This window comes from Metarhizium acridum (assembly GCF_019434415.1).
Source record: "Metarhizium acridum strain ARSEF 324 chromosome Unknown scaffold_13, whole genome shotgun sequence".
In the NCBI taxonomy this organism is placed as follows: Eukaryota; Fungi; Ascomycota; class Sordariomycetes; order Hypocreales; family Clavicipitaceae; genus Metarhizium; species Metarhizium acridum.
In genome coordinates, this window is record NW_027094016.1 from 2,580,195 (window position 1) to 2,604,154 (window position 23,960).

The following is a 23,960-nucleotide window of genomic DNA, read 5'->3' on the forward strand; positions in this document are numbered from 1 at the left end:
TGGGTCAAGCGGAAATTATAAGACTTAATAGGCTGAGGCTTCTCAAGACTCAAGCCAACCAGACATTGAACGACGAGGGCCCAATAGGTTCCCTAGAGGTGCCCAAGGATTCCCGCTAATGCATGTCTACAATGCGCCGCTACCAAGTCACGGCGCATCATGGCGCGAGGGTATTGAACGGAAGCGCGTAGAGAGCACTGCCCGAAGCCCTCAAATCCCTCATGCCGAATTGGTGACGGAGCCTTTGCCGTGCTTCTTTTGCTGTCAGAGTCGTCGCTGCTTGCTGAACTGCAACATGTCAACACGAGGCGGCACCATGTCGAGACCAGACTTATTACGGAGTACTCCGTATGTACAGTCTAAGGTATCCACCTAGTCGGAAATGAAAATGACGCTGACGGCGTCTTTTTGCTCCCACATTCGACGCCGGCCGAGTCTGGCTGGGTGTTAAGCTTTGGTTGGACAGCTCAAGTTTACGTCAATGCTGTCTCTTGTCATCTCGTTAGCGGGTTGGCGAGCAAGCGCGCCCTTCGAGGTCGCGGCCATGGCCGTCTAGAAACAATGAACCGTCGACTGCTTTGAAACTCTCTTTCTCTCTCGAAGTTCCCATACCACCCATGGTTCTACCCTCCGTGCCGGTTATTAATAAATGGCATCTTCCGAATTGCATCTCGCGACATACGGGGAATTTAATCCGTAAACCAAAGGCTCATTTGAGTCTGTCAGTCCCTTCCTTGGCAGAGTAAGCGTCTGACACACCCTTGCCTCGCAATGCGCGATTGACTGCTTTCTGTCAGCACTCAGCCAGCCATGTGCCAAAAAGGCGGTCCGCATGACAGCGACCAAACGCGAAGGGAATATCAATACCTGACTCCTCCGTATACCAAAAGAGATAGCATTCAACAAGCTTCTTGGAATAGCCCAAAGACTGATGGCTGCTCTGTTTCGGACAGCATAAAGCTGGCATTGTCGAATGCGTTCTTGAGGCTGTTGTCATCATGGTACCCTGGGGTAGCAGTTCGATGAACTTCTCCATCGCCCGTCAGTGTCAAGTATGTGTTCCGCATCCAGAAGGAACTTGCACTGTTTTACTCCGCACAATAGCATACATTCAAAACTGTGAACACTGCAACTCGCGAAAGCACTAGGATTGAACAATGAATGCATTGTGAAGTCTCCCAGCTAATAATTGGCACCTTCTTGGGTGTGCCCCACCACGGAGCTTTACCGCCTACATGTGCCTACCCGGGACACCGGTGTTTTGGACACTGAAACACAACACCACTCCGTCCTTTGAGGTCTTTGCTTTCTCCACGACCGCCATCAATAATCGACGCCACTTCGACTTTGGTGAACATCATTCATACCTGGGTTAATAGGGAACAGATACCTCTCCATTCTCTTGCCTAAGCAAACTTTGCCACAGCGTCAGGATGGCTGTCGACACGATTGTTTCCGAGCCAAGACTGGTGGCCGTGTTGCAAATATCCGACCAAGCACGCGACCAGGCTCACACACTTCTCCGCCTGGTAGACGAGGCTAGTGACTCTCATATGTCAGCCGAGTCACAAGCGGAGATTGCCAAGCAGCAGAAGCATTTGTTTACTAGCATATCGCACCTTCGCGGTCTACATCGGAACGCTTGCATCTCCGCCCGCGAAACCAAAGCCCAGACTGCTGAAGCTCGTCAAGAGGTCGACCGTCTGCATCTTCAGCTGCAGAACCTTTACTATGAGCAGCGACATCTCCAAGGCGAGATATCGGCTTGCGAGTCATACGAGTATGTAGTGTCTTGTTACGTGACCTTGGTCTGCATAACATTCCGAGGCCCCAGCTAATTTTCCTGCTTAGCCACAAATACCAGCAACTTCCCCTTATTCCCGTCGATGAATTCCTGGCCCAACACCCCGAACATGCCGCTGATGACGAGGATGAGCTCATGGTAGCGAGAATTGACCATGAGCGCACAGAACGTGAGGCTCTAGAACAGCAACGTCAAGAGTTGCTGAAACGAAAGCAAAAACTCATTGCAGAGAATAAGAGGCGGAAGGACGACTTGGCCAACTTGGACCAAGACCTTGAAAAGTTTATTGATGTAAGTGATGTTGCTATTCTCGTTACACTAGATCGTCTTTGGAATATTGCCAACACTTCACACCAGGCCGCCAAACCAATTTTGGAGCTTTTCGAGAAGGCACCCTGAGGGGAAAAGGAACAAAAAGACACAATAGGGGCCGTGTACTATACAAGAGCTTGCCACCCGGGACTGTGTGCCTATTCGGTCTAAATTTGGCACGCCATCGCGTTACGAATATCCCAGAGTCCGATCTCTGGAGCAACTGATAGCGTATGACAAAGAAAGAGCACCGTCACGTGGTAAATAGTTACGGAATCATTCGAATGTAATTCCCGTACTCAAGGATACATTCTACCAGAGGATAAACATGCTCTTTCCAGCTCCGACAAGGGACGGTCTTGACGGATCAGTCATATCTCTGGATGAAGTAAAGGTCTCGAGGATCGACAAAGATTGCTGCCTTTCCAACCGCCCCCTTTCCAGAACATCCTTGTCTCTGCGGTTCCCCCCAACAGCTCAGCTGCTTCCAGTTATTTATATTAAACACCGAGGTCGAACGCCAATATCTACTTTCACGGTGCGATGTTGAGAAATGACGATGAGATATCAAGCCGATATTGTCAATATTTTTGAGTCACAAACGATCGGATCAACCTACATATATTTCTTGAGAGACTAAACCAAACTATCTATCCCTCGCCGCTGGAATAAAGCTGTTGACGAGAAGAGCCACTATACGCGGACCAATACAATCAAAATCAGACAGAAATCCGACGTCGATTGACCACAGTACAATACATGGAGCCATGTGACTACTTTAATGTGCCGTGAATGTATTAAATACATCGTAAGTACATGGCCTTCAAACGTATGCCCCCTATTGAGATGATGGTAAATGGGACGGCATTCCTACATCTTCAGGGCTAGAGTTTCAAGGGGTAAAAGCCTGATGCTCGAAGCTCTGGGCGAGTCGCTGCACACACGTGGTTGAACAACCCATGTTCTGTGATTCGGCCAAACTCGAGTACTATTCTGAAGTCGTCTCCGTTTTAAATGGTTCGTCATCCGTTACTCTTTTCACCGCCAAGTTTCGCCAAATCACGACTCAGGTTACGCCGAAAATCATTGCGATTGACTTGAATTGTTCTTAACACAAACTAGTCGCGATGGCACCTCACCCTGCAACTTTTCTGCGTTGGCTGTAGAGAAAGAAAAACGGTCGGGCCAATAGCGGCACCGCAAACCACCATGCGGCCATCAACCAACGTGGGTCTACTCACCACTGAGGAAGCCTCGTGGGTCAGACTTAAGTTGCGATTGACGACTACGACGGACGGATGGGGAGGAAACCTGCTCAGGTGCGCGGTGATGGCTACGCTTTCAGCCACTAAAGAATGAAGCCAGACAACGTTGGCAAACAGGGATCGAGCTGGCGAGAGATAACCCCAGTCCTGACCACCGGCAGCAATACTACGACAAACTGATAAAATAAGATGAAGATCAGATTATACAGTCTGTGGCAGAATATGTTTGCCCGTGAAGACGCATACACTACTATCCCGTCTACTGTAGTGTACTATACCATGGAGCGCGAGAGCCACGTACCTGGGCTGGTCGAATACTTTCTTGCCTCTGACTGTATGCTTCCTTAAAACTGTCAGCTGTCATCTCCCGTGCAGAATCAAGAAAATCGAAACAAAAAGGAATTTGCGCTGTGAGCGGTTTCGGCGCGACCAACACGAATGACCTCCTGAAGATGGTGTCATGTAAGATGCCCGTACGAATGTGTTCTGGCGACGGATCTTCATTGCGATGGGCCTCCACCCAGTGTTTCACGGGAATTCCCGACGGCACTTGCCCCTGGCTACCAATTTCGTACACACCAAGGACAGAGAGGCGACGGTCCTCTTGTCACTAAGCAACGAGAAGCGCAACGACCACAGTCGCTGAACTAAGCACAGGAGAACAGTACAATAATTTCTGTGAATGGGAGGCACGAAATAGCAGACCTTTCACATAATGCCGCAGCTTCCCTCAGATGTTGCCTTCGTTTGTTGACGAGGATCTTCACGGCTTCAAAATATTGTGTTGTCACGGCTTATATGGATACGCCTTGTCAGGTCACGCAGAGTGGCAGAGCAAAAGCAAGCGGTGCTATGGCATGAAAGTTATGAGGCCTCTGGCAGCAATTTCCTGGGGTTGATAGGGAGGCAGCCAATTCAACACACCTCGAACGAGAGGCCAAGTTCACTCGGCCGTGTTAGTCCTCACACAGAGAAGGGCTGTCCACCCAGGGCTCAATGTCCCGAGTACATCAATGGGCCTATCACAAACATGGAGGACAGTGCATGGGCAAACGATGTATCCCATACTTGATTTCGTCGTGGGTTTTAGACCTCCCAGACAGGCGTACCAGAGCCGCCTCCAAGCCTCTAATAGAACTGATCAACGCCTCCGCCCAACCGCCAAGCCTCCAATTGGGTAGTTGGCGATCTTGGCAACATTGGAGCCACTGGGCGACGATGGAAAAGGGCTCCAGCTGGCGTCAGCCACGTTCAGCAGAGCCAAAGCCTCGACGGTGGGAGTTTGAGTTGTGAAGCCCGCTGCGCCAGGCAGTGAGAGGAAATCCGTCCTTTGTTCGAATGTTGAGTGAGAAAAATGGATCAAAATGGGGATCTGGCATAGAAATTCGGCACCGCAAAATCATTTACGCACCGTTTACTTCATAAACTTGGTTTGCTTCAACACACTTGTGTCACCCCGGGTTCGGAGGCGAGGCTGGACGTCCAACTTTGACCACCACGACCCGGCCGTTCAGTTTGGGACAGGGTTTGCATCAGACTTGAAGCTTCGGTCGACGGCTAGTCGGCACTTCCAGTTGTCTGCACAATGCATGACGGACAGATATTATCAGACTTTGTCAACTGCAGATTCAAGCGATCATGGCATTTCTAACCTAGCATGGTGGTAGCATTCCTTAAATGACACTTCAACAGTACATGGAAAGCTGGTCTTTACCTTACACGTACATTTCTCACACACTACTTCTTACCAAGCTACGAACTTCATATAATTTATGACAACTTATAGATGCCAGGCAAAGACGCCCTGTTAGCTTCCACGGGCCCTCGCTCCTGACTGCATATTGTCCTGCCACTTAACTTCAATCGCAACGGCTCGCGCTTTCTTACAAAACTCTCTTGGCAAAGTCCTTCGTTGAGGTGGTCCACAGCCCGCCTAATAATACTCTAGTGTATTGCGTGTGCTGTTGCGGCTTAGTTATAGGTGGGCTTGGATCTGGCATCAAAGGGACTGATAACGGAGCTAGAGTGTCCAGGCACCGCTCATATCAAGGGTTATTGATCTACACATCACATCCTTAAACTATCACCGTTCAATACGGACACGGACCATGCATATTCCCCAGGCAAGTGCCAACCCTTCATTCCAACCCAGTCACGCACATGGACCTTGTACCGCCTGTACTTAGGCTTGTTGGCGGTTGAATGGTGACATGTGGAACAGCCTTGCCTAGCCAGCCTCTTGATGTGGGAATATCATCCGTGGTCCTATCTTGTTCCGTACAATTTCGTCATGTTTCCGCCCATCAGTTTCCGGACAGGCCCCTGTGATGATGGGTCATGCGTCGACAAACTTGCCTGAGAGGGGAGCCAAGAGATCTCTGGTCAGTTTATCTGCCCCAGGTACTCCAACCCTCTGAGTGTGGCTGGTCTTTTTTTTTTTCATTCATCATCAATTTTTTGCCCTCTGCAGTCGAGTCGAAGCCCTTTTGACTTTTTCTGATTACCTTCTTTGTACCTTCATGGGACAAGACGTCTCGGTGGCTCATTTCAATATATTGTAGCTTCGGTCCCGAAGAGCAGCTGCCATTGGCCTCGCCGGACTGTTAGTTGCTTCTGGTCTGGGGCACGCCCCGAAGCTTCTCAACCTCCGAAACTGACAATGTCCGTATTTACGTGGTGCTCGAGACGGGCTGGCGCCCTGAGCATGTTTGTTCTAATAGCTTTATGCTACTGGGTTGTCTCTCGCGAGGCACAAGAAGAATGGCAAAGCGACAAATTTAGCAGAGAAAACGGGCAAGCGGCCTTCAAACCGACTATTGCCTCTCAACACGGGACGGGAATCTGGACCGTGGTATTATCGTACTACTGTCTCTTTATTCATGTGCTCGTGTTCGTCTTCCCCGTCCGGGCATGCTGGTCGATCTGGACCATGACCCAATCGCTCAAGAAGGCGGCTCAGAGCAAGGCAATTGAGGACTACAAAAGGACCATGGTGCGCCGTCGTGTATCTTTGACATCTGTTAGCAGCTCTGCGACACTTACCTCGGAGTCTCTGGCTACAGAGAGCAATGCTTGTTCGTCAATGTTCAGTGGGACCAGCGACTGTGAGATTGAGAACTACACAGATGCCACTGAATACGTGGAAGATTCTGTCATTCACGCAATCATCATTCCTAATTACAAGGAGGAGATGGACACTCTCAAAGAGACACTGGACGTCTTGGCCTCGCATTCCCAGGCTCAAAATTGCTACGATGTAAGTACCCAAAAAAAAAAAAAAAAAAAAAAAAAAAAAAAAAAAAAAAAAGGACCGGCGCATGGAAAACCAGCGTCCCACTGTTGCTAGCACCATCGAGAATACTATTCCGGCACTTGATTAAGCGCAACAATTGGGGTGGCAGATCTTCCAGTCGAGAGATAGGATGAGGCTAATACTGGCACCAGGTCTACCTCGGAATGGAACAGCGCGAGGTCGATTCTGAATCAAAGGCTCTCAAGCTCGTCCATGAATTCGTCAACAAGTTTCGCTCCATCGACTTCTCTATACATCCTGCAGATATTCCAGGGGAGGCCGCTGGAAAGGGCAGCAATCTGGCTTGGGCTGCACGCAAACTCAGTGTCAAGTATTCGATGGGGATGAGGCAAAATGTCATTGTGACTGGAATCGATGGTGCGTCCAGGTCTATTTGTCCATTTTGACGCAAAAGAAGCTTACAAAGATTCTACAGCGGACAGCCATCTTTCATCTAGCTACTTCACCAGCATCACCAGCATGCACCGTGCCCACCCTGACACAGCATCGACTACACTGTATGCCGCGCCGATCATCTTTGATCGCAACGCCCATACTGTAGCGGCCATTGTCCGCGTGGCTGACACTTCTTTGGTGTGCAGCCGGAATCTCTGGTCTCTACAGTGGCTCAGTTATAGCTCCCCCTACTTCAGTCTACTCTCTGCCTCTGATCTTGGTTGACCGAGTCGGTGGCTGGGACTGCGACGCCGAGGCCATTGGTGAAGATTTACACATGTACATTAAATGCTTCTTTGCGCTGAATGGCAACTTGACTTGTCGAACTGTGCTTAGCCCTGTAAGCCAGAGCAATGTCACTGGCGGCGGGAAAGGGGGCATTCGAGGAGCCGCGAAGGACATCAAAGCACGTTATAAGCAGGCTCTCCGCCACATGTGGGGAGCATTGGATACTGGGTTCGCCTTGCGCAAGGCAGCTGAGATGTGGAAGGAGCGCAAACGAACGACGAGAACCTTCAGGCCTCTTCACAGCCAGGGCATCGAATCGAGCCTGTATATTCCCGACATCGAGTTCACGAGCACCGCCGATGTGTCGGCTGCGAACGGCATCTTCTCGGACCTGACCCAGGACACCATCAAGGAACCACACTTGGAGAATATATTCTATCTGTTCCACAGACTATTCGAGGCGCACTTTTTACCTGTCCATATGACCATTCTTGTCTTCGCTTCCGCACTGTACATCTGGTTTGCAGATGGTAATGGTGACCCCCACAATGTCGCTTGGGTCTTTACCGTATCCAACATTTTGCGGACCATGGGATTCATGGGCGTAGGCTGCTACCTGTGTCTCTATGAAAGCTTCCACCGAATTTGTGTAACCGCACGTGAGAAGGAAATGACCCGCACGAAGCTCGCAGACGGCATGTGCTTCTCGCACCGCTCGATCAAGAAGAACTTCATCGACTACATTCTCGTGCCGGTGGTGGCCCCTTTGTACGGCGCCATCCCCTGCGCCCAGGCCGAGATATGTCATCTTTGGACGGTGAACCTCGTGTACGCGGTCAGCAAGAAAGTCACACGGCAGAGAGCCAGGTCCAAGGCTGCGATGGACATGGCATGAAACCCCATCACTCTCCCCTTTTGTTCAATGGAAATGTTCACTAGTGGTCCGTTTTGCTACCACGACCCATCTACGAGACGCGAAGACGTGGAACCGGTGATTTCAGGATGCCAGGTTCAGCGACTCTTGGTTTCGCATATATTTATTTATTTTACACGGTGGTAATTTTATGGCATAGCGTGCTGTACATGACCTAATCCGCACATACTTGCACGAGCTACCCGCTTCATAGCGTGGAAGTCAGTGTCAAAGAAACGTGCTTCGAAGGAGTTTTTTGTTCTTTTTCTTCCGACTTCAGTGACCGGCGTTTCTTTCGGTGTTGGGCATATGCGAAGTGTGCCCGGTCACTGGCTGGTCTTGTCACATTCGCTAGACATTTTTGCATAGAGGAATCAATGGGTATGGGGATTCGGGTGGTTGTGCAATGAGGGCCCGAACTAGATGATTAATATTTAATGATTTTTTGATGTAGCCCTGGCTCCGGGGCGTGAGACTGGGTTTTTTGCAAATTGTCTCTGTTGGGCCGTCGTGTAAGTGATGGTGCCACGTGCCGTGATCAAGATTGAACTGCCAATGCAGGGAAAGCTGCGCTTGGATGAAACACAAATCTCGCAAGCACAGCCCCCTATCCTGAGTAGTACGAATAAATGCGTCATTTGTCCACGTCAACTTTCATGGCAACGCGGACACTGAGGTTTAATCGGTTTCCTCGGCGGCAAGACGGAGTGGATCCCACGAGTTCCATACCCCCCCGGCCGCCGTCTCAACTCCGAGCACGTCCGGATGTACGTCCGCTTTGCGTCCGCCATACGGCATCGCAAATCCGATGTGTCGCGGCTTTATGGCTGCGAAAAGAGTACAAGTAGCGTTGGTCTTGGATTATATAATTTGTACCTGTCGCACACTTTTCCCCATCTTGCTTGTGCACTGCTCTATTTTGCCTACTGAATTGTCGACAACTTGAATTTAGTGGGTGGCCCATTAGAATTGCGTTGCGCATTATTCAACATTGCATTTCAACTTCCCCTCTTACCTTTCGTATCATCCATCAACTATCCAGCGAGGAAGGGCAAAAAAAGCGACTCAAAATGTCGTCACACATCAAGATAGGAGTGTTCATCCCCAATGGCGCCCAATTCCTGGACGTCGCATGCGTTGATACCTTCGGCGTCATGTGCAAGAAGTACCTCGGCCTTCTTCCCTTCATCCCCTCGCACGTTTCTTCTCTCGCACCAGACGTGTCAATTTACTACGTTAGCAGCCCGGAGCAAGGGTCCGAGATTCCATTGACTTCGGGGGCTGTCCTCAAAGCAACCCATGTGTACACGGACGAGGAGGTGGCTCCAGGCAAACTGGACATGGTGGTTGTTCCTGGTCCCGATCCGACAGAGAAGTTTGCACAAGAGGGACTCAAGTGGCTACGAGGGCATGCCGAGACAGAGGGCGTGGATGTGCTGAGTATCTGTACGGGCTTGTTCATATGTGCGTCTGCAGGCATTGCGGATGGCAAGAGGGTCGGTGGGCCGAGAGGATTGCAGAATTGGTTGAAGGAGTCATTCCCAAAGTTGAATCTAGTTGGGGACAAGTACCGATGGGTGCAGGATGGCAACTTTTGGTCAAGCGGTACGTCGCAAATCCGTGTTTTCCCTGACGCAAGGCTAATTAATGATGCCGGTGTTTTGAGGCGGCGTTACGAATGGTAATGAGCTGGTTGCTGCATATGCACGGGCTAGCAACCGCTGGGCTCAGCCAGTTGTCGAGGCAGGTCTGATGATGACCGAGATTGGCGACCGAGGCCAGTTCTATCAAGGTAATCAGTCTAGATTCTATCTGCGCTTTGCGTGGCAAATTGTCAAGGCATGGTTTTTGAATCTGACACGACGGCAGGAGACGGCCAAGGCAAAGACGCCGTGAGCCAGTCGTGACAGAGCAGAGGACGAAATGAGAAGTTTTTTTATCCGGGGCAATTAACCAGACATGATGGCGTGTTTGTGAGGATGCTGAGGGAACGAGGGGTAGAAATGTACGATATATCGTCGTTCTGGGGCCGGCATGGATACTGGATGGTATCGATTCTCGAAGAGCGGAAACATCTCCTACTCTGGGCAAGGGCGCAAGGCAAGAGCCATAAATACCTACCTAGGTAGGTACGTAGCGTGAAAACAAGCGATGAAACACTTGACTTGAGTTCCTCATCTCAACAGGCATGAGCGTGGACGATGGAATAATTCGCAGGAGTGTGGTCAAGAAGATGCTGCTGTTGCCTGGTTGATTGAGAGGCAGTACTTCGTATCAGTACGAACATTCAGACTGCATGTGCAAATGTCAACTGTTTGAGGTGCTAAGTAATAACGTGTGGTGACTTATTTAGGTACCTACAGTGGGTGTAGGTAGTTACTTGGGCGCTTAGGTGGGGGCCGTTGCTGAGACAGCGCTCCAGTCCTGGTCCCACTTTGCGATAACGACTTATCGCACTTTCTAATTGGCTAGCAGTTCAAAGCGGAGTCTCGACAGCCAAGGAAAAGAAAAATTTCCAAAGCTCGTCGCTCGCCTAGAGCCTTGACTTTTCGATCTTCGATTCTCACACCTCGCCAGTGCCAGAGAAGTATCACGATTTGCAACTGACGACTTCTTCTCTTTCCACTTCCACCTCATAATCTACTCGGCGTCCTTTACACATCGCACTTCTTGCTTCTCAATTTACAATTAGTGTAGCCAAAATGTCCGCCGTTCCCGGTCCTGTGTATGGCCTCGAGGTCCCGCCTGGCGAGATTTTGATCCCGGCCTCCATGGACTTCCCTGCTTCTGTGAGTACCATTTCTAGCCTTTTTATGTTGTCATCATGTCTCAAGATGCAGCCATGAAATATTCCACTCGAATTGGCATTTCTCTGCCTTGAATTGGCGGCAAACCAACTAACCGACAAACCAGTTCCGCATCACCATGGCTGCCTTGGACCCTACCGAGGAGCCAGAGGCTGATGAAGAGGGCAACGTGCCTGCTGTTCCTCGCGCTACTCTGCGACTTGTTAAGCGGGCTTTCCCTGGCCTTGACGACGAGGACGACGACGGGGAGATCGATGACGAATATATGAAGGCTCTGCTCGCTGCCTCCGACGACGATGAGGATGAGGATGAGGATGACGAGGAAGCCAATGGTGGCCCTAGCGATCCCAAAAAGGCTAAGAAGCAGAAGCAGGCTGCTGCTATCAAGAAGCTCCTCGAGGCTACCAAGGAGGATGAGGATGAGGATGACGAGGACGAGGACATGGAGGATGCCAAGCCCAACGGTGTGAAGGCCAAGGACAAGAAGGGCAAAGCTAAGGGCAAGGCCAAGGCCACTGAAGAAGACGAGGAAGCTGACGAAGATGAAGAAGAAGAAGAGGATGACGAAGATGATGATAGCGATGATGGTGCTGACCTCGAGAACTTCGTTGTCTGCACGCTTGATACCGAGCGGGTAAGTCCATTGCCTTGACATTGTCAGTTAAATGGGCGTGGGACTAATGGTAGCATGCAGAACTATCAGCAGCCCCTCGATATCACTGTCAACCACGGCGAGAAGGTATTCTTTGTCGTCACTGGCACACACACCGTCTACCTCACTGGAAACTACATTATGGATGATGATGAGGACGACTATGACAGTGAGGATGACGAGGAGGACTATGGCTTTGACCCTGAGGAGCTGGATTACGCTATGGGAGAGGATGCCAGTGACGATGAGAGCGACGAGCTCGATGATGTCGAGGATCCCCGTGTCACCGAGGTCGACTCTGACGAGGAGGAAGCTCCTAAGCTGGTAGAGACCAAGAAGGGCAAGAATAAGCGCGCCGCCGAGGAAGCTGACGGTCTCGATGAGAATGATTGCCAAGGCTGCCGACTCCAAGAAGCAACAGAAGAAGCTCAAGAACAACAAGGGCGAGGCCGTAGCTGCCGAAGAGAGCAAGAAGGACAAGAAGGTCCAGTTTGCCAAGAACCTCGAGCAGGGGCCCACTGGCTCTGGCAAGCAGTCCGGCAAGGCCACTACTGGCGTAAAGGTTGTTCAGGGAGTTACCATCGACGACCGAACCATTGGCAAGGGTCGCACTGTCAAGAGCGGCGACACCGTGGGTGTCCGATATATTGGCAAGCTTGCCAACGGCCAGCAGTTTGATGGTATGCGAACTCGATGCTACTGCTTCTCATCTGTTCTATGATGCTAACTCGCGGAAATAGCCAACAAAAAGGGTAAACCCTTTTCCTTTAAAGTCGGTAAGGGTCAGGTTATCAAGGGGTGGGACATTGGTATTACCGGCATGGCCATTGGTGGTGAACGTCGTTTGACCATCCCTGCACATCTTGGATATGGCTCTCGTGGCATGCCTGGCATCCCTGCCAACAGCCAATTGACATTTGACGTCAAGCTGCTCGAGATCAAATAAGTCAAACAGGCTCCCGACTTGATGTACCCATTCTTCCTTTGTTCTTGATTTGACGTGTAAAAGAATATCCCAGGCGCCCAACTCTGAGTTGATACTGGCACGAGCTGGGTAGCGGCGTTTGTCACGTTCCAGGTTTGGAATTTCCATCGTAAGACCCACTGCGAAGCTGAATAGTCTTGGACCTGTCTCCTCTGTTAGGATTTTGTGTTTGATGAATACTGAACGCAATAAGGCAGTTGGGCATAGAAGGGGGGATGAGGCGATGATGCGCATTTGCATGATTGGTGTAGCACTGAGCAGTGCGCTGTCTGTAGCATAGACCGCCGCTGATGCATGTCTTAAGGGCCTGCTTCAAGGATTCTGGCGTACTTATGCAATAAAAGCTGTGTTTTTATGGAAGTTGCGTGACATGACCGAGACACATGGCGAAGATTTTTGCGACTGTATACTTTACCTTGACATAAAACTACCTAGGTATGTATTACTTGATGATTGTGGCCAGGGAGTTGAGGAAGCCGTGTTAACACATGTTCTGGGGAGGGCCGGGGAGGCAAGAGCCATCCCGAGGCATGCGTACATTCGGTCAACAAGCGGAAAGTAACAACGAAGTCTGAATTCACGTGTAGAGCAAGTTCCGTCTATATAGGCCTAGAAACTGCAACCTCGCCTCCTCGCCACCCGTGCCAGTCGTGCGACTAATTGATCAGTAGCATTCACTCCATTTGCCCGACCCGTGGGCTATGGAAGTCAACTCACCTGCCTACATGCCTATCGACGCATTTCAGGAATAAATATTATAGAGGTGGGTTCGGCAAAGACAGTCAGCTGTTAACATTGAAGTCGTCTTCAAGTCCCAGGCAATATGCTGCCGAAGCTGTTGAACAAGCGCAGTAGTTGCCCAGCACTGGACCCAGCAACTAGACAGATAGCAGGACCACAGCCAAACGCGGACAACAGAAAAGATGGGGAGCAAACCGAGTTGAACCCAACCAAGAATCGGCCTGGGAGTATCAAAGTATTGTCTGAGATACGCAGTGCCATCCGTGCCATCAGACAAACCACATACAATTGTATGCGCCCGTCCCCTTCTCTTGACATTATTGCTGACACTCGCCAACAATAACTAGGCTCGGACAACTCCAACATCCTTGAATGGAATCAAAGGCGCTCTTCATCCCCAAATGCAGACAGGAAATACGTGAGCCATGGCGTGGGCGGCATGACAACACCAATTCCTTTGCACAAAAGCAGGGGTTTGTCACCAAAGGCTCTCGCAAAGCGGCTCAGATTTGAGAACTTTGGAACTTCAACCAATGCAACAGTTGTCCTTCGAGGTTCTTCTTTGCGACGACGAACGTCTCTGCAAGCCATGCCAAGCTCTCCCTCCTTGCCTCTTGGTGATGCTGTTAGCTCGATTTCATCGCTGGCTACCGACAAATCGTCCGTCGTTGGGAACAACTCAACTCGTAAAACATCTGTGGATTCTAGGGTTTCGCAATCAACTTCCAACAAAGCAAGTCCGAAACGACGTCGGAGCCGTAGGCATCCGTGGTCCAGATCTAGTCCGGATGCTGGCACGTTACAAACCATCGACGAGGGGCTATATCAACCGCAGCCCACAATCCTCACTGTTGAGAAAGCAGCAGGCGCCAAGGTGTATCTTGAAACCTACTTCAATAATCTTCTAAACAAACCGAACGCTCGGGCTACTCGCCAACAATATCTGGAATCCCAGCTCTACTACAGTCCGCATTTGGATCTAGATGAAAAGGATGTCATTAGACGATCGTTTTACTACCAGGAGACGTGCCACTCCAGAGAGACACGAGTAATGAGAACCAAATCTCTACTTTCTCTCGATCGTCAAGACCTTTCATACGCGGAAAATTACGATTGCCTTAAAGTGCTTGGCCGAGGCAGCTTTGGGGTTGTCAAATTAGTACGTGAAAAAGCTAGTGAGGCGCATGCGTTCCCTCGGCAAGTTTTTGCAATGAAGATCATACGAAAGTCGGCAGATGCTTCGGAGCTGCCAAGAAGGACATTTAAGAGCAGAGAGGGATTTTCTTGTCGCCTCAGAAGGTTCCAACTGGTTAGTGTCTCGAATTCCCCGCGATTTCTGAGGCGCTTCCATGCTCACTAACCACGACAGGATTGTACCATTGGTAGCCAGTTTCGATGACCTGACAAGTCTTTACTTGGTCATGGAATACATGCCAGGTGGAGACTTTCTTGGTCTACTGATTCGAGAAAACATACTTCCCGAGTCAGTGGCAAGGTTCTATATTGCTGAAATGATCCTGGCTGTTGAGGAGGCGCATCGACTCAAGTTCATTCATCGTGACATTAAGCCTGACAACTTTCTGATATCGGCATCTGGACATTTAAAGATATCGGACTTCGGGCTCGCATTTGACGGACACTGGTCTCATGACCTTTCATATTACAACTGCCAGCGTTACTCTTTGTTGGGCAGACTGGGTATCCGTGTGGATGGTGATGCAGAGGACCGAAAGAAGTCTGCCAATATTAGTTCGCAGATCCCCTGGCTGCAAGCAATGAAGGACATTTTGGACCGCCACGAACGGAAAAGTGTAGGAAACGAAGACGATTTGCCTAGCCTTCTGGGCTAGAGAAACAGATGCGGCAACCGTGTCTCAGCGAATTCTGTCGTCGGAACGAGCCAATACATGGCACCAGAGGTGATCAGAGCTTGTAAAGGTTCTGAGTATGATGGAAGGTGCGATTGGTAGAGCATTGGCATCATTCTGTATGAGTGCCTTTATGGGCATACCCCTTTCTTTGCCGACGATGGTCGAAAACAGACGAAGAGCAACATCTTGGTAGGTTTCGTCCGAGTTCTCCGACGTTCAGGTACCAAAGATTTCTGATGATCGTACTCCTAGGATCACAAAAAGATCTTCTCGTTCCCACATCGACCTTTAATCAGCGATAAATGCAAGGACTTGGTATATCGGCTGATTCAGGACAAGGAGCTCCGGCTATGCTCGAGGCGGTACCAAATGAAAGATCGCTGCCAGGTTGACAATAGACGATATATGGATGTCTTTGAAAGACATGTCTTTCCAGATGATGCGGAAGATATCAAGTCTCACCGCTGGTTAAGAATTTTCCCTGGGACCGTGTTCATGCCATCAACCCGCCGTTTGTGCCACACATAACTAGTCTTGATGACACACATTATTTCGACGAGTCGGATCCTTTTACAGAGCCCATGGCTTCCTCTGAGAACGAGACAGTGGACCCGACACCTGATCATATTCGCTGGGTGCTGCGAGAATGCCGGCCTGTGGTTCAGAATTTGGCGATCGAGCTGATTGCAACCCCATACGATTCGGCAAGACTGCGTAGTGCTGATCGCAGGATTGACCGAACTTTCAATATCACTCCTGAAGAGCGCAAGACTCTCAAAACATTCATTCGTATGTATGGAAGAAAAGAACGAAAGCGACCCAGAGACATATTATTGCGAGATCAAAATACCAAAACATTGGCCTTGGACGTGAGAAGAAAGACGGCATTCATGGGGTATTCGTGGCGTCGGATGCGTCCGGGGGGATACATAACGCCAAATTTGGGAAAGTACGAGATGGCAGAGCTCTAAACTCAGCGAAGCGTTAACAGTTGAAGGGGGGAAGCGCGAGCAACGCTTAGACGAGTATGAGATCCGAGCATGAAGAATGAGAAAATGAATTACTGGTCGCTGGACCATAGTATTATTAGTATTATAGAACATTATTCTTTTTTTTTCCCTCCTCCAGCGTACAATAGAACTTGGTGAGTAGTGTGATTGCACTTTAAGATGACCCGCGTGAAACGGCAGCGGCCCTTGCATTTTGAATCTCCCATTCAAATTCTTTGAGACCACGAATCTCGCCGGAGAAGAACAACAGTGCCAGGAGACCGTCTATGACACCAGTGGCCAAGCCTAGACTGGCTAACAGCATGAGGAGGAAGGAAACGAAGTTGCGCGGACTGAACCACACAGCTACTAAGCAGGCAATCCAAACAAGAACAGATGCGTAAAAGTGAACACCACGCCAATATCGCTGCTGCCTTTCTCGAGAAGTGTACTTTTTCGTCATGGCGAGAATCTCGTCATAGTCGGAGAGGGTTAGCCTGCAAGTATGTTCTTCATTATAGCGAAGCTGTAGGTCGTGCTCGGTGGGCCTGTGAACAGCACCGTCAGAAAGAGTGTGCCGTTGAAGAGTAGTCCGGACGCCAAAATGATCGGACAGGGAGCAATTCAACTCTGGGTGGCGACCTGTAATTTCTACAGCAGCAGATTTAACTATCCAGCCTGTTCCACCGGAGACGTCGCCTGTTGATGCGAAGACATAGTCTATGCGTTTGCCCTGGGGGTCTTTTGTATCGGGATCCACGGAGCAGGGATCGTGCTTGAGCTTCTTTTGATCTCGTTTGCTCCATCTCCATGTGTTATAGACTGTGTCACTGGCTGCTCCGTTGACACGGATGTTGTGCTCGGCTGTAGGGACGGGGAGACCGCGAGCCTTTTCTTCGGCTTGGTCCGATGCCCCGATGGAACTGTCAGGGTGGAGGATACGCCATGTATCCCGAATGGGGGCGCCGGATGTGATGATGCGGTAGGCGAGGGAGAGGGGGATCATGTTGAAGTCACCGAGGGCGACGACCAAGTGCCCACGGTCAGTGGCACCGCGGACGAGTTTAGCGATGTCCCATGCCTGGGCGGTTCGGTGACAGAGATACGAGTCATTAGGTCCGCTTTCATAGGGAGCATGAGTCTTTCGTACTGAAGTTTTAGCTATGAAGAAGTTGAAAAAGCCTGTAGACGATGGTTTCGCCACTTACATGAGTGTTGAAGACTTCAATGATGTCCTTTCTACCTGGTCCGTATCTCACCTTGGCTGTGGCAACACCCTTCCCGACGTACCAATCACCTCTCCAAAAGGCGGTGGGCCGTCCGTTCAGTTTGTAGGGGAACATGGAACTCTCCTCGATAGGCCAACGACTTAAGATGGCTAAACCACCCCCAAACGCACCACTATGATAGAACTTTCCATGAGGTAGGATGGCCCGCGTAGCATCTCGGATGCCATGGTAATCGTCCTGAACCCAGCATTCCTGGAGACATACAATGTGAGGAGTCGGCTCGAGTGTAGCTATTTGTCTGCCTATTTCGGCGAGGCGAGGAGTGCGAAGGGCCGATACATGGAGGAGGCCCCAGCAGTTGAGGGTCAGGAGGGTAAGTTCTGAGGGAAGGGTCGGATCCACGCCATTTGCAGTGCTGTGCTGCGCTTGGCTGGTCTCAATATTAGCCAGGGCCATTGTGAGCCTGTTTTATTCAACTACTGCTTCCGTGGGTTTGGCTTTGATTTGTATCGAGTGTTGGGTGGAGGCACGTATGAGGCTCTCTAGGTTGATTGGGTGGTGAGAAATGGTTGTTGACACGTGATGAAGTAAAATGAGCTTTGAACGGCAGTCACGATGGGAGCAATTGCTTGAGCTCGACTAAGCGGGTAATTTCTTGTACTTCTTCGCTCTTTTCTTTCCTTTTTTTTTCTTTGACCATACACACTTTCTCGCATCTGCAGTACTTTTCCTCATCTTCTCAGCTGAAATTGCCTTGCAGGTTCCAATGGATGCTAGACTAATGAAGCTCGATATGCTAAAGCATGACACACGAAATAAACATGGAAATACTGTACATATTTATGTACATATGTGATCTCGGCATCATCGGTGAAGATTCGACACGAGGTCCTCATATGAATGACAGTGGCACGGAAAGACACGGTGACAAGGGTAGTTAGAACCGAGCTCTATACACCGCAATGAAAACCAGGCCTCCCCGTCCTTCTTGATGGGGGACCTAGGACCGATGCAAGCGACGAATTGAGAGATTGCCTGCCGAGCCTTGGCACTAGCATCCGCCAAAAACCGACCGATATGGGAACATAGCCATTCCTGCTCCACGTACGGAGCTCGGTGGATGTTTTAGAAATTCTGGATCACGAAGCGAAGGCCTGGGCGCAGCAGGCGTTCGTTCTGCGTCCACGCAAGCTCTCCTCCGTTGCCGGACTACCTCGCGCCGTACACCGGGCTTGGAGGAACCACGGAAAAGCAGATCGACAAATGCGATACAGATCTGGCGTGACGCTATTCGCTCTACCGTGCTTGTCAGCGGCTGCCTCGGTTCCGTCTTCCTCTCTGCCCTGCTCCTCGATCTCCTGACATCTAGCTTGGGAATCACGCCAGACCTTTGCTCTGCGTCCTTTGTCCCACCACCCAGTCTTGATGGCCGACATCCTGGATTCCGGCCCTGCAGTGGTAGGGGCTTTCCTTTGTTGTGTTGACATTATGGCCCACGGCCCACGCCTATGTTCGGTCGAAATTTTTATAAAATTTTCATGACACACGTTACATCTTGACAGTATGCCACGGTTCTAGGGCATTCGGAGAAAACTGGATCGGACATCCTTCTGCCTTCGGGAGCCGCCCTGGACGTGTCGACGCCACCCACGACAACATACTGTGGGTAGGAAAAAGGCTCAGCTGGTTGGTCCAGCCGATGTCAATGTCCATGCCCACCCCCGTTATCGCGCCGGTGCCTCCAGCGTAATATCCGGTCGTGTGCCCACCGGATGTTGCCGCCGTGTAATCATCATAAAGCTCTCTGCTGCCTGCCCATCTTTTCCTCCGCACTGTCCCTTATTACTCTTACGAGGCCCTGTCCATCAACTACGTTGTTTCCTCCTGGAATAAATTCAAGCAACCTGACTTCATTTTCCATCTCGATACAACAGACACTGATATCATTATTGTTGTTGTCGCCAAAGACGCTCCAAATCGCGTCCCTTCTACTTGCGAACCAACAGTCCCCACTGTCGACGACCAGCCTTGTATAAGTCCATATCCCGAATCTGCCTCGCCGTGGTTCGCCACTTCTTTCTTCAAAATGAATCATATTATAAAACAGGAAACGACCTCCTCGGAGCTCATTCAAGTCGCTACTTTAAAATTCAAACCGTCCCTTCAGCAGGGAGATGAGCTGCCTCTTTCGTTTCGCGACGTCTGCCGACAGCTCCAGGCGGTTCCCGGCGTGTCATCCACATATTTTGGCCAGCAAATCGAGCGTCCCGGAACTTGGACTTGGATTATTCGCTGGGCTTCTCTAGCAGCACACGACGCATTTCTTGCCTCGCCCAGTTTTACGAACTGGATTGCCTCGTTCCGCGCCGTAGTGGAGACGTACATCTTCTGGAAAGCCTTGGTTCGGGGGAGTCTTAGTGCAACATTAAATGCCCCCTGCACAGAGGTCTTCACGGCCTACGGCGCATCCGACACCTGGCTCGAGATGCGAATGAAGCCCTTTGTGGACAATGTCGATGCTGCCAATATTCCGGTCCACCATGGCTCATTTTACGGCCAGTATGACGTCCTCATGCATGATTCGCAAAACGTCCCCGAGGGGACTACAGTTAGCATGATGCTCGGCTGGGACAGCAAAGAGGCGCATCTAGCCGAGCGTGGCGAGGACAAAGGTGAGTTGCTTGATTTCCTGCAGCATGTGTAACAACGCTTACCCCGACCTCGCCCTCGCCCCTTGACTGTCCCGCATAATGTGCGACTTGAGAACAAAATGCTTACTGAATATCTAGTAATCGACAAAAACATCCATTATCTGAGAGAAGAGAGAAAATCAGTCGACATGGTACGTTATTCTCTTGTATCCAATCGCTACGAAGCCAAGATCCCACTTCGGCTAACTGGTGTTTCTCAAGTACCACGTCAAACTAAACAGGCTTTGATTGGCGGGCGGTTACGTCTTATGATTCTCATTCTTTTCTATTCTCACCATTACCCAACCGCGTCACTCTGTTGGACATTATCCTGGACTTTAGCGTTGAACTTGAACAATGGGCTAGGTTCTCTGCCAGCCTCATGCCCTGTCTATGACTATGTTTGAAGATACTTCTATTGGCGACCACGGCCGTCGCGTCAAAACATCATCACCCTACACAACAAATCCTGCGGAGCGCGTGGCAATGCAGCTGTAGAACTTTTTCCAGTGAATTTCAAACCTCCCATACGTTAACGCGATTAATTCAATAGATTCGACTGCGCTATTAAACAAGTACTTGGCGCAGTCCACACATTCACAGCCCATAAACTCCCACGTTTTGATCACCCGATCAACACGCTCTCCTCTCCGTCCTAGGACCTTGCTCGTAAAATGAATATGCCATTACACACTACCACATTTCATGCAGCACGACCGGCTAACTAAGCCGCACCCCTAGTCCGTCACAGGGCGCAAATAGACTAAGCTGGTACATGCTAACAAGTTCCTTGCCTATGTTGTTCCAATGAACGTCAAAGGTTGCTGTATGACTAGGAACCTCAAATCAGTTTGCCATCACTATGATATGATGATCAAACTCGATGCTTCTCCGATTCTAGAGTCAAAAGTTAGAAATACAGAACACGAAGTAAATTGACGGCAAGTGACAGCCATACCGAGTCTTGAGTAGAGCATGTACAAAGCCATACGATTGCACTCCTCCGTACCCGTGATGGTGACCAGTCGCTCGTTGCTGTTGTCTTGAGGCTCGTTGATTTTGATCACACTACCACTCATTTGTCGAATTTCATTGATCTTCTGGCCACCCTTGCCAATGATAGCGCCCACCATGTCATTGGGAATGTAGATTTGCTGCGTAAGAGGACCACCAGGCATGCCGTGCTGCATGGGTGGGCCCTGAGGGCCTCCATGGGGCTGGGGACCAACATGAGGAGGCATATGCTGCGTGGCATGTGGAGCACCTCCATAGGCTGCTTGTTGACCTCCATACTGCATGGGCATAGCGGGATTGGGAGGAGCGGCGTTATGCGGGTAGTGTGGAGGGTAAGCAGCCGGAGGCATGTGGTGAGCCCGTCGATCCTGGTGGCGGCCGTAGTTCTCTGGTCGTCCATAGTGACCGGAGGCCGGCTGAGGCGAGTAAGGGACAACTTGCATGCCACCGGGGATAGAGCCTGCCGGGGCACCGCTACGTGTGGCATATGCCGAAGCGGCTGGGCCACCGAAGCGTTCGTTGAGCTGCTCTAGCAGCGTGCTTCCAACGTAGTATGTGGCGATGTGGACAGCATCCGCAACGCCCATGACAACGAGGGATCGCTCGCTCGACATGGGTAGGCAGGAGTCGGAGGCATTGAGCCGGGCACCGGAAGCTTCCTGGATCTCACGAATTCTGGCACCACCCTTACCAATGATGGAGCCAATGAGAATGTGGGGGATCAGGAGACGTAGGGGATAGGTCTTGGAAGAAGCGGTAGAGGCTTCACCAAGCGGCTCGTTGTTCAGCGTGCGAATGATCAAGCCAAATGCCTGGGACAAAGTTAGCTCGTTGCCATTGAGACGAGAACAAGCAGCTCAAGTGGACTTGCCTTGGCAACAGCGTCTACTATTCCGCTGACTGTCAGGATCCGCTCAACAGCACCCTTCTGGTAGTCGCTGACGGTGCATTTGGCATTCGACATTTTCCTAATGTTAGAAACGTTTTCGCCACCTTTACCAATGATTGTGGCGGCTTCCGGACTCGAGATGACAGCTCGAATATGAATCCAAGATGTCTCGTCATGAGCAGCAGCAGAGTTTGCCGCAGTGTCGCTCGATGCCGCGGCATTGGATGCATCGGCGGCCTTCGTATCGCTGCCTCCGTCTGTTACAGGAACATCCGGCTGATCAGACTTGCTGCCATCTTCGTCTCCGTTCTTGTCGGCGACGTCAATTGTGGATTCGCTAGCTTCCCTCTCTTCATCATTCTTGATGACTTTATCCAGTGCTGGGCGCTTCGCGTCGGGCTGGTCCGTGGCACGAGATGGCGAGGAAGCCTCCTCCAGAGGACGCTTCGTCGAGGTTGGCTGGGGCGGCGAGGCAGACATTGGTTCTCCCTCTTTTAATCGGTTGACGTAATATATCACAAGCACCCAGGAATTCTAGGTGGGACTGTTCTCTTTGAAATAGGCAAATGATGAGAGAATTTTCAAGATCTCTCTGCTATATTTAACGTCTTTTATCTACACTCAGGGGTTTTCGGAAGGAAAACGTGCTGGTGTAGTGACGAGAATCGCTGGGGTCGGAAATTTTTCTGTAATGCTCGTGATGTGACTGGATACTTTGGCTAGTGTCGCGAGGACGAGGGCGAGGACGTGGACGAGAACTGAGGGCGCGGGCCAAAGAAGTGAAAAAAGACGGGCTCAGGATGTGGTAGAAGTGTGTCTGTCTTCCTGCTGGTAACTGATCTGCAAATGTATAAAAGAAGGGTGCCGAAACGCCAGGGCTTTCCTCGGTGAAATACTCCTAGGTGACTGTGGAGGAGAAGGAGGAGGGAGGTGCGATGATGGAAGTTGCTTTGGCTGGTAGAAAACGGAGTGAGGAGATGAAGCGATCGACTACTGGGATGAAGGTTTTCTCGCAAGTAGAACAAGGAAGAGGCAAGCGTTGAGCTCGAACCAAACCTTTGTTGGTCACACTCCAAAGTTGACAACCAACGGACTGATATCGCCTGGTGGGTGGTCGTTGTGCGGAGGACGCCGCAATACAGCGGAATATGACCAGATAGTCGCAAAAGAAGGGCGCGAGTTGAGTCAGCAGGCGAACATGGAATATACCAGTGCGCGGGGTGAGAATGGGTCGCAACGAAAAGCGAAGCTGGAGGAGTGCGGTCGAAGCCGTCAAGACGGTTCTCAGATATGGGACTTTGGCACCCCGAGATGGGAAGACTCTCTGCCGAGTGAGAATTGATGGTCGCTCTGTCTGGAGGCGTGTCGCGAGAAGTTGGGAGAGCGAAGAGTCAGCCAGGGTGGAGAAGAAAGAGAAACCACCTGTGTGAGGCGTGTCACGTGGCCGCTGACCTGGTGGTGGGTTACACGAGCGGCAAGGTTCACCGCGTGATTGGCGAACAACGGAAGCCTGGCTGTTGATGAATGGATGAACAAGAAGATACTATTTTGAGCCATTTCATCTTACTGGAGGATCTTGAAAAAAAACTGCCTTGACGCGACTTGGAATGGTGTTGGCATGAATACCGTGGTGTCTGTTACGCCTCATCTGTGGCTTCGCATAAGCCCACCCACATAAGTGATATATGTTACGTTCTCATTTGACCTGCTTGTCGTCAAACTCACATTCCGTCGGACATGTGCCGCATTAAATGATCCCCTCCCAGTCATCTCACACGCTGCCTTTTTTATAAATGACGCAAAAATCTATGACCTATATAAGA

General features: G+C 50.6%; 12 protein-coding genes across 14 annotated transcripts; 9 read left to right on the forward strand and 3 right to left on the reverse strand.

Moving 5' to 3' along the window:
* Positions 1 to 1,433: 1,433 nt before the first annotated feature.
* J3458_003406 (uncharacterized protein) lies at positions 1,434 to 2,203 on the forward strand (the record flags this gene model as incomplete). Its single annotated transcript, XM_066117732.1, has 3 exons — positions 1,434 to 1,780; positions 1,852 to 2,095; positions 2,162 to 2,203. The coding sequence occupies 3 exons, from the start codon at positions 1,434 to 1,436 to the stop codon at positions 2,201 to 2,203; spliced, it is 633 nt and encodes a 210-aa protein (XP_065977523.1).
* Positions 2,204 to 4,745: 2,542 nt separating this feature from the next.
* J3458_003407 (uncharacterized protein) lies at positions 4,746 to 5,048 on the forward strand (the record flags this gene model as incomplete). Its single annotated transcript, XM_066117733.1, has 1 exon — positions 4,746 to 5,048. The coding sequence occupies one exon, from the start codon at positions 4,746 to 4,748 to the stop codon at positions 5,046 to 5,048; it is 303 nt and encodes a 100-aa protein (XP_065977524.1).
* Positions 5,049 to 6,310: 1,262 nt separating this feature from the next.
* J3458_003408 (uncharacterized protein) lies at positions 6,311 to 6,761 on the forward strand (the record flags this gene model as incomplete). Its single annotated transcript, XM_066117734.1, has 2 exons — positions 6,311 to 6,637; positions 6,690 to 6,761. 2 exons carry the CDS (start codon positions 6,311 to 6,313, stop codon positions 6,759 to 6,761), a joined length of 399 nt encoding a protein of 132 aa, XP_065977525.1.
* A 76-nt stretch (positions 6,762 to 6,837) lies between these two features.
* Positions 6,838 to 7,354, forward strand: J3458_003409 (uncharacterized protein; the record flags this gene model as incomplete). The annotated part of the gene is made up of 2 exons (XM_066117735.1): positions 6,838 to 7,051; positions 7,110 to 7,354. 2 exons carry the CDS (start codon positions 6,838 to 6,840, stop codon positions 7,352 to 7,354), a joined length of 459 nt encoding a protein of 152 aa, XP_065977526.1.
* A 52-nt stretch (positions 7,355 to 7,406) lies between these two features.
* On the forward strand, positions 7,407 to 8,252 carry J3458_003410 (uncharacterized protein; the record flags this gene model as incomplete). Its single annotated transcript, XM_066117736.1, has 1 exon — positions 7,407 to 8,252. One exon carries the CDS (start codon positions 7,407 to 7,409, stop codon positions 8,250 to 8,252), a length of 846 nt encoding a protein of 281 aa, XP_065977527.1.
* An 848-nt stretch (positions 8,253 to 9,100) lies between these two features.
* Positions 9,101 to 10,563, forward strand: J3458_003411 (uncharacterized protein). Of its 2 annotated transcripts, XM_066117737.1 has the most exons (3): positions 9,101 to 9,875; positions 9,937 to 10,062; positions 10,140 to 10,563. In XM_066117737.1, the coding sequence occupies exons 1-3, from the start codon at positions 9,341 to 9,343 to the stop codon at positions 10,175 to 10,177; spliced, it is 699 nt and encodes a 232-aa protein (XP_065977528.1). In that variant the 5' UTR covers positions 9,101 to 9,340; the 3' UTR covers positions 10,178 to 10,563. The 2 variants fall into 2 exon arrangements, with proteins under 2 accessions (XP_065977528.1, XP_065977529.1); XM_066117738.1 differs by having other exon boundaries at positions 9,101 to 10,563.
* Positions 10,564 to 10,827: 264 nt separating this feature from the next.
* On the forward strand, positions 10,828 to 13,133 carry FPR3 (peptidylprolyl isomerase fpr3). Its single transcript, XM_007812386.2, has 4 exons — positions 10,828 to 11,059; positions 11,184 to 11,711; positions 11,772 to 12,409; positions 12,470 to 13,133. The coding sequence occupies exons 1-3, from the start codon at positions 10,973 to 10,975 to the stop codon at positions 12,405 to 12,407; spliced, it is 1,251 nt and encodes a 416-aa protein (XP_007810577.2). The 5' UTR covers positions 10,828 to 10,972; the 3' UTR covers positions 12,408 to 12,409; positions 12,470 to 13,133.
* A 404-nt stretch (positions 13,134 to 13,537) lies between these two features.
* Positions 13,538 to 15,635, forward strand: J3458_003413 (uncharacterized protein; the record flags this gene model as incomplete). Its single annotated transcript, XM_066117739.1, has 4 exons — positions 13,538 to 13,745; positions 13,803 to 14,764; positions 14,825 to 15,515; positions 15,579 to 15,635. The coding sequence occupies 3 exons, from the start codon at positions 13,538 to 13,540 to the stop codon at positions 14,852 to 14,854; spliced, it is 1,200 nt and encodes a 399-aa protein (XP_065977530.1). The 3' UTR covers positions 14,855 to 15,515; positions 15,579 to 15,635.
* Positions 15,636 to 16,490: 855 nt separating this feature from the next.
* ISC1 (phospholipase C type enzyme) lies at positions 16,491 to 18,000 on the reverse strand (the record flags this gene model as incomplete). The annotated part of the gene is made up of 2 exons (XM_007812384.1): positions 16,491 to 17,456; positions 17,524 to 18,000. 2 exons carry the CDS (start codon positions 17,998 to 18,000, stop codon positions 16,491 to 16,493), a joined length of 1,443 nt encoding a protein of 480 aa, XP_007810575.1.
* A 683-nt stretch (positions 18,001 to 18,683) lies between these two features.
* Positions 18,684 to 19,031, reverse strand: J3458_003415 (uncharacterized protein; the record flags this gene model as incomplete). Its single annotated transcript, XM_066117740.1, has 1 exon — positions 18,684 to 19,031. One exon carries the CDS (start codon positions 19,029 to 19,031, stop codon positions 18,684 to 18,686), a length of 348 nt encoding a protein of 115 aa, XP_065977531.1.
* Positions 19,032 to 19,402: 371 nt separating this feature from the next.
* On the forward strand, positions 19,403 to 21,209 carry J3458_003416 (uncharacterized protein). Of its 2 annotated transcripts, XM_066117741.1 has the most exons (3): positions 19,403 to 20,216; positions 20,334 to 20,386; positions 20,457 to 21,209. In XM_066117741.1, exons 1-3 carry the CDS (start codon positions 19,631 to 19,633, stop codon positions 20,481 to 20,483), a joined length of 666 nt encoding a protein of 221 aa, XP_065977532.1. In that variant the 5' UTR covers positions 19,403 to 19,630; the 3' UTR covers positions 20,484 to 21,209. The 2 variants fall into 2 exon arrangements, with proteins under 2 accessions (XP_065977532.1, XP_065977533.1); XM_066117742.1 differs by having other exon boundaries at positions 19,403 to 20,386.
* PBP2 (PAB1 binding protein) lies at positions 19,403 to 23,501 on the reverse strand. The gene is made up of 3 exons (XM_066117743.1): positions 22,120 to 23,501; positions 21,193 to 22,060; positions 19,403 to 21,131 (listed from the first exon to the last, which is right to left on the reverse strand). Exons 1-3 carry the CDS (start codon positions 22,615 to 22,617, stop codon positions 21,109 to 21,111), a joined length of 1,389 nt encoding a protein of 462 aa, XP_065977534.1. The 5' UTR covers positions 22,618 to 23,501; the 3' UTR covers positions 19,403 to 21,108.
* Between the last annotated feature and the right edge of the window lie 459 nt (positions 23,502 to 23,960).

Excerpts from the sequence above, each read along its gene's own strand:
- FPR3 (XM_007812386.2), top strand. The coding sequence starts at position 10,973 with ATGTCCGCCGTTCCCGGTCCTGTGTATGGCCTCGAGGTCCCGCCTGGC. Across the intron at positions 11,060-11,183 it reads CCATGGACTTCCCTGCTTCT|TTCCGCATCACCATGGCTGC; the intron begins GTGAGTACCATT and ends CCGACAAACCAG. Across the intron at positions 11,712-11,771 it reads GCACGCTTGATACCGAGCGG|AACTATCAGCAGCCCCTCGA; the intron begins GTAAGTCCATTG and ends GGTAGCATGCAG.
- J3458_003411 (XM_066117737.1), top strand. The coding sequence starts at position 9,341 with ATGTCGTCACACATCAAGATAGGAGTGTTCATCCCCAATGGCGCCCAA. Across the intron at positions 9,876-9,936 it reads TGGCAACTTTTGGTCAAGCG|GCGGCGTTACGAATGGTAAT; the intron begins GTACGTCGCAAA and ends CGGTGTTTTGAG. Across the intron at positions 10,063-10,139 it reads CCGAGGCCAGTTCTATCAAG|GAGACGGCCAAGGCAAAGAC; the intron begins GTAATCAGTCTA and ends ACACGACGGCAG.
- PBP2 (XM_066117743.1), bottom strand. The coding sequence starts at position 22,617 with ATGTCTGCCTCGCCGCCCCAGCCAACCTCGACGAAGCGTCCTCTGGAG. Across the intron at positions 22,061-22,119 it reads TAGTAGACGCTGTTGCCAAG|GCATTTGGCTTGATCATTCG; the intron begins GCAAGTCCACTT and ends ACTTTGTCCCAG. Across the intron at positions 21,132-21,192 it reads CATGCTCTACTCAAGACTCG|AATCGGAGAAGCATCGAGTT; the intron begins GTATGGCTGTCA and ends TTTTGACTCTAG.
- J3458_003416 (XM_066117741.1), top strand. The coding sequence starts at position 19,631 with ATGAATCATATTATAAAACAGGAAACGACCTCCTCGGAGCTCATTCAA. Across the intron at positions 20,217-20,333 it reads CGAGCGTGGCGAGGACAAAG|TAATCGACAAAAACATCCAT; the intron begins GTGAGTTGCTTG and ends CTGAATATCTAG. Across the intron at positions 20,387-20,456 it reads AGAGAAAATCAGTCGACATG|TACCACGTCAAACTAAACAG; the intron begins GTACGTTATTCT and ends GTGTTTCTCAAG.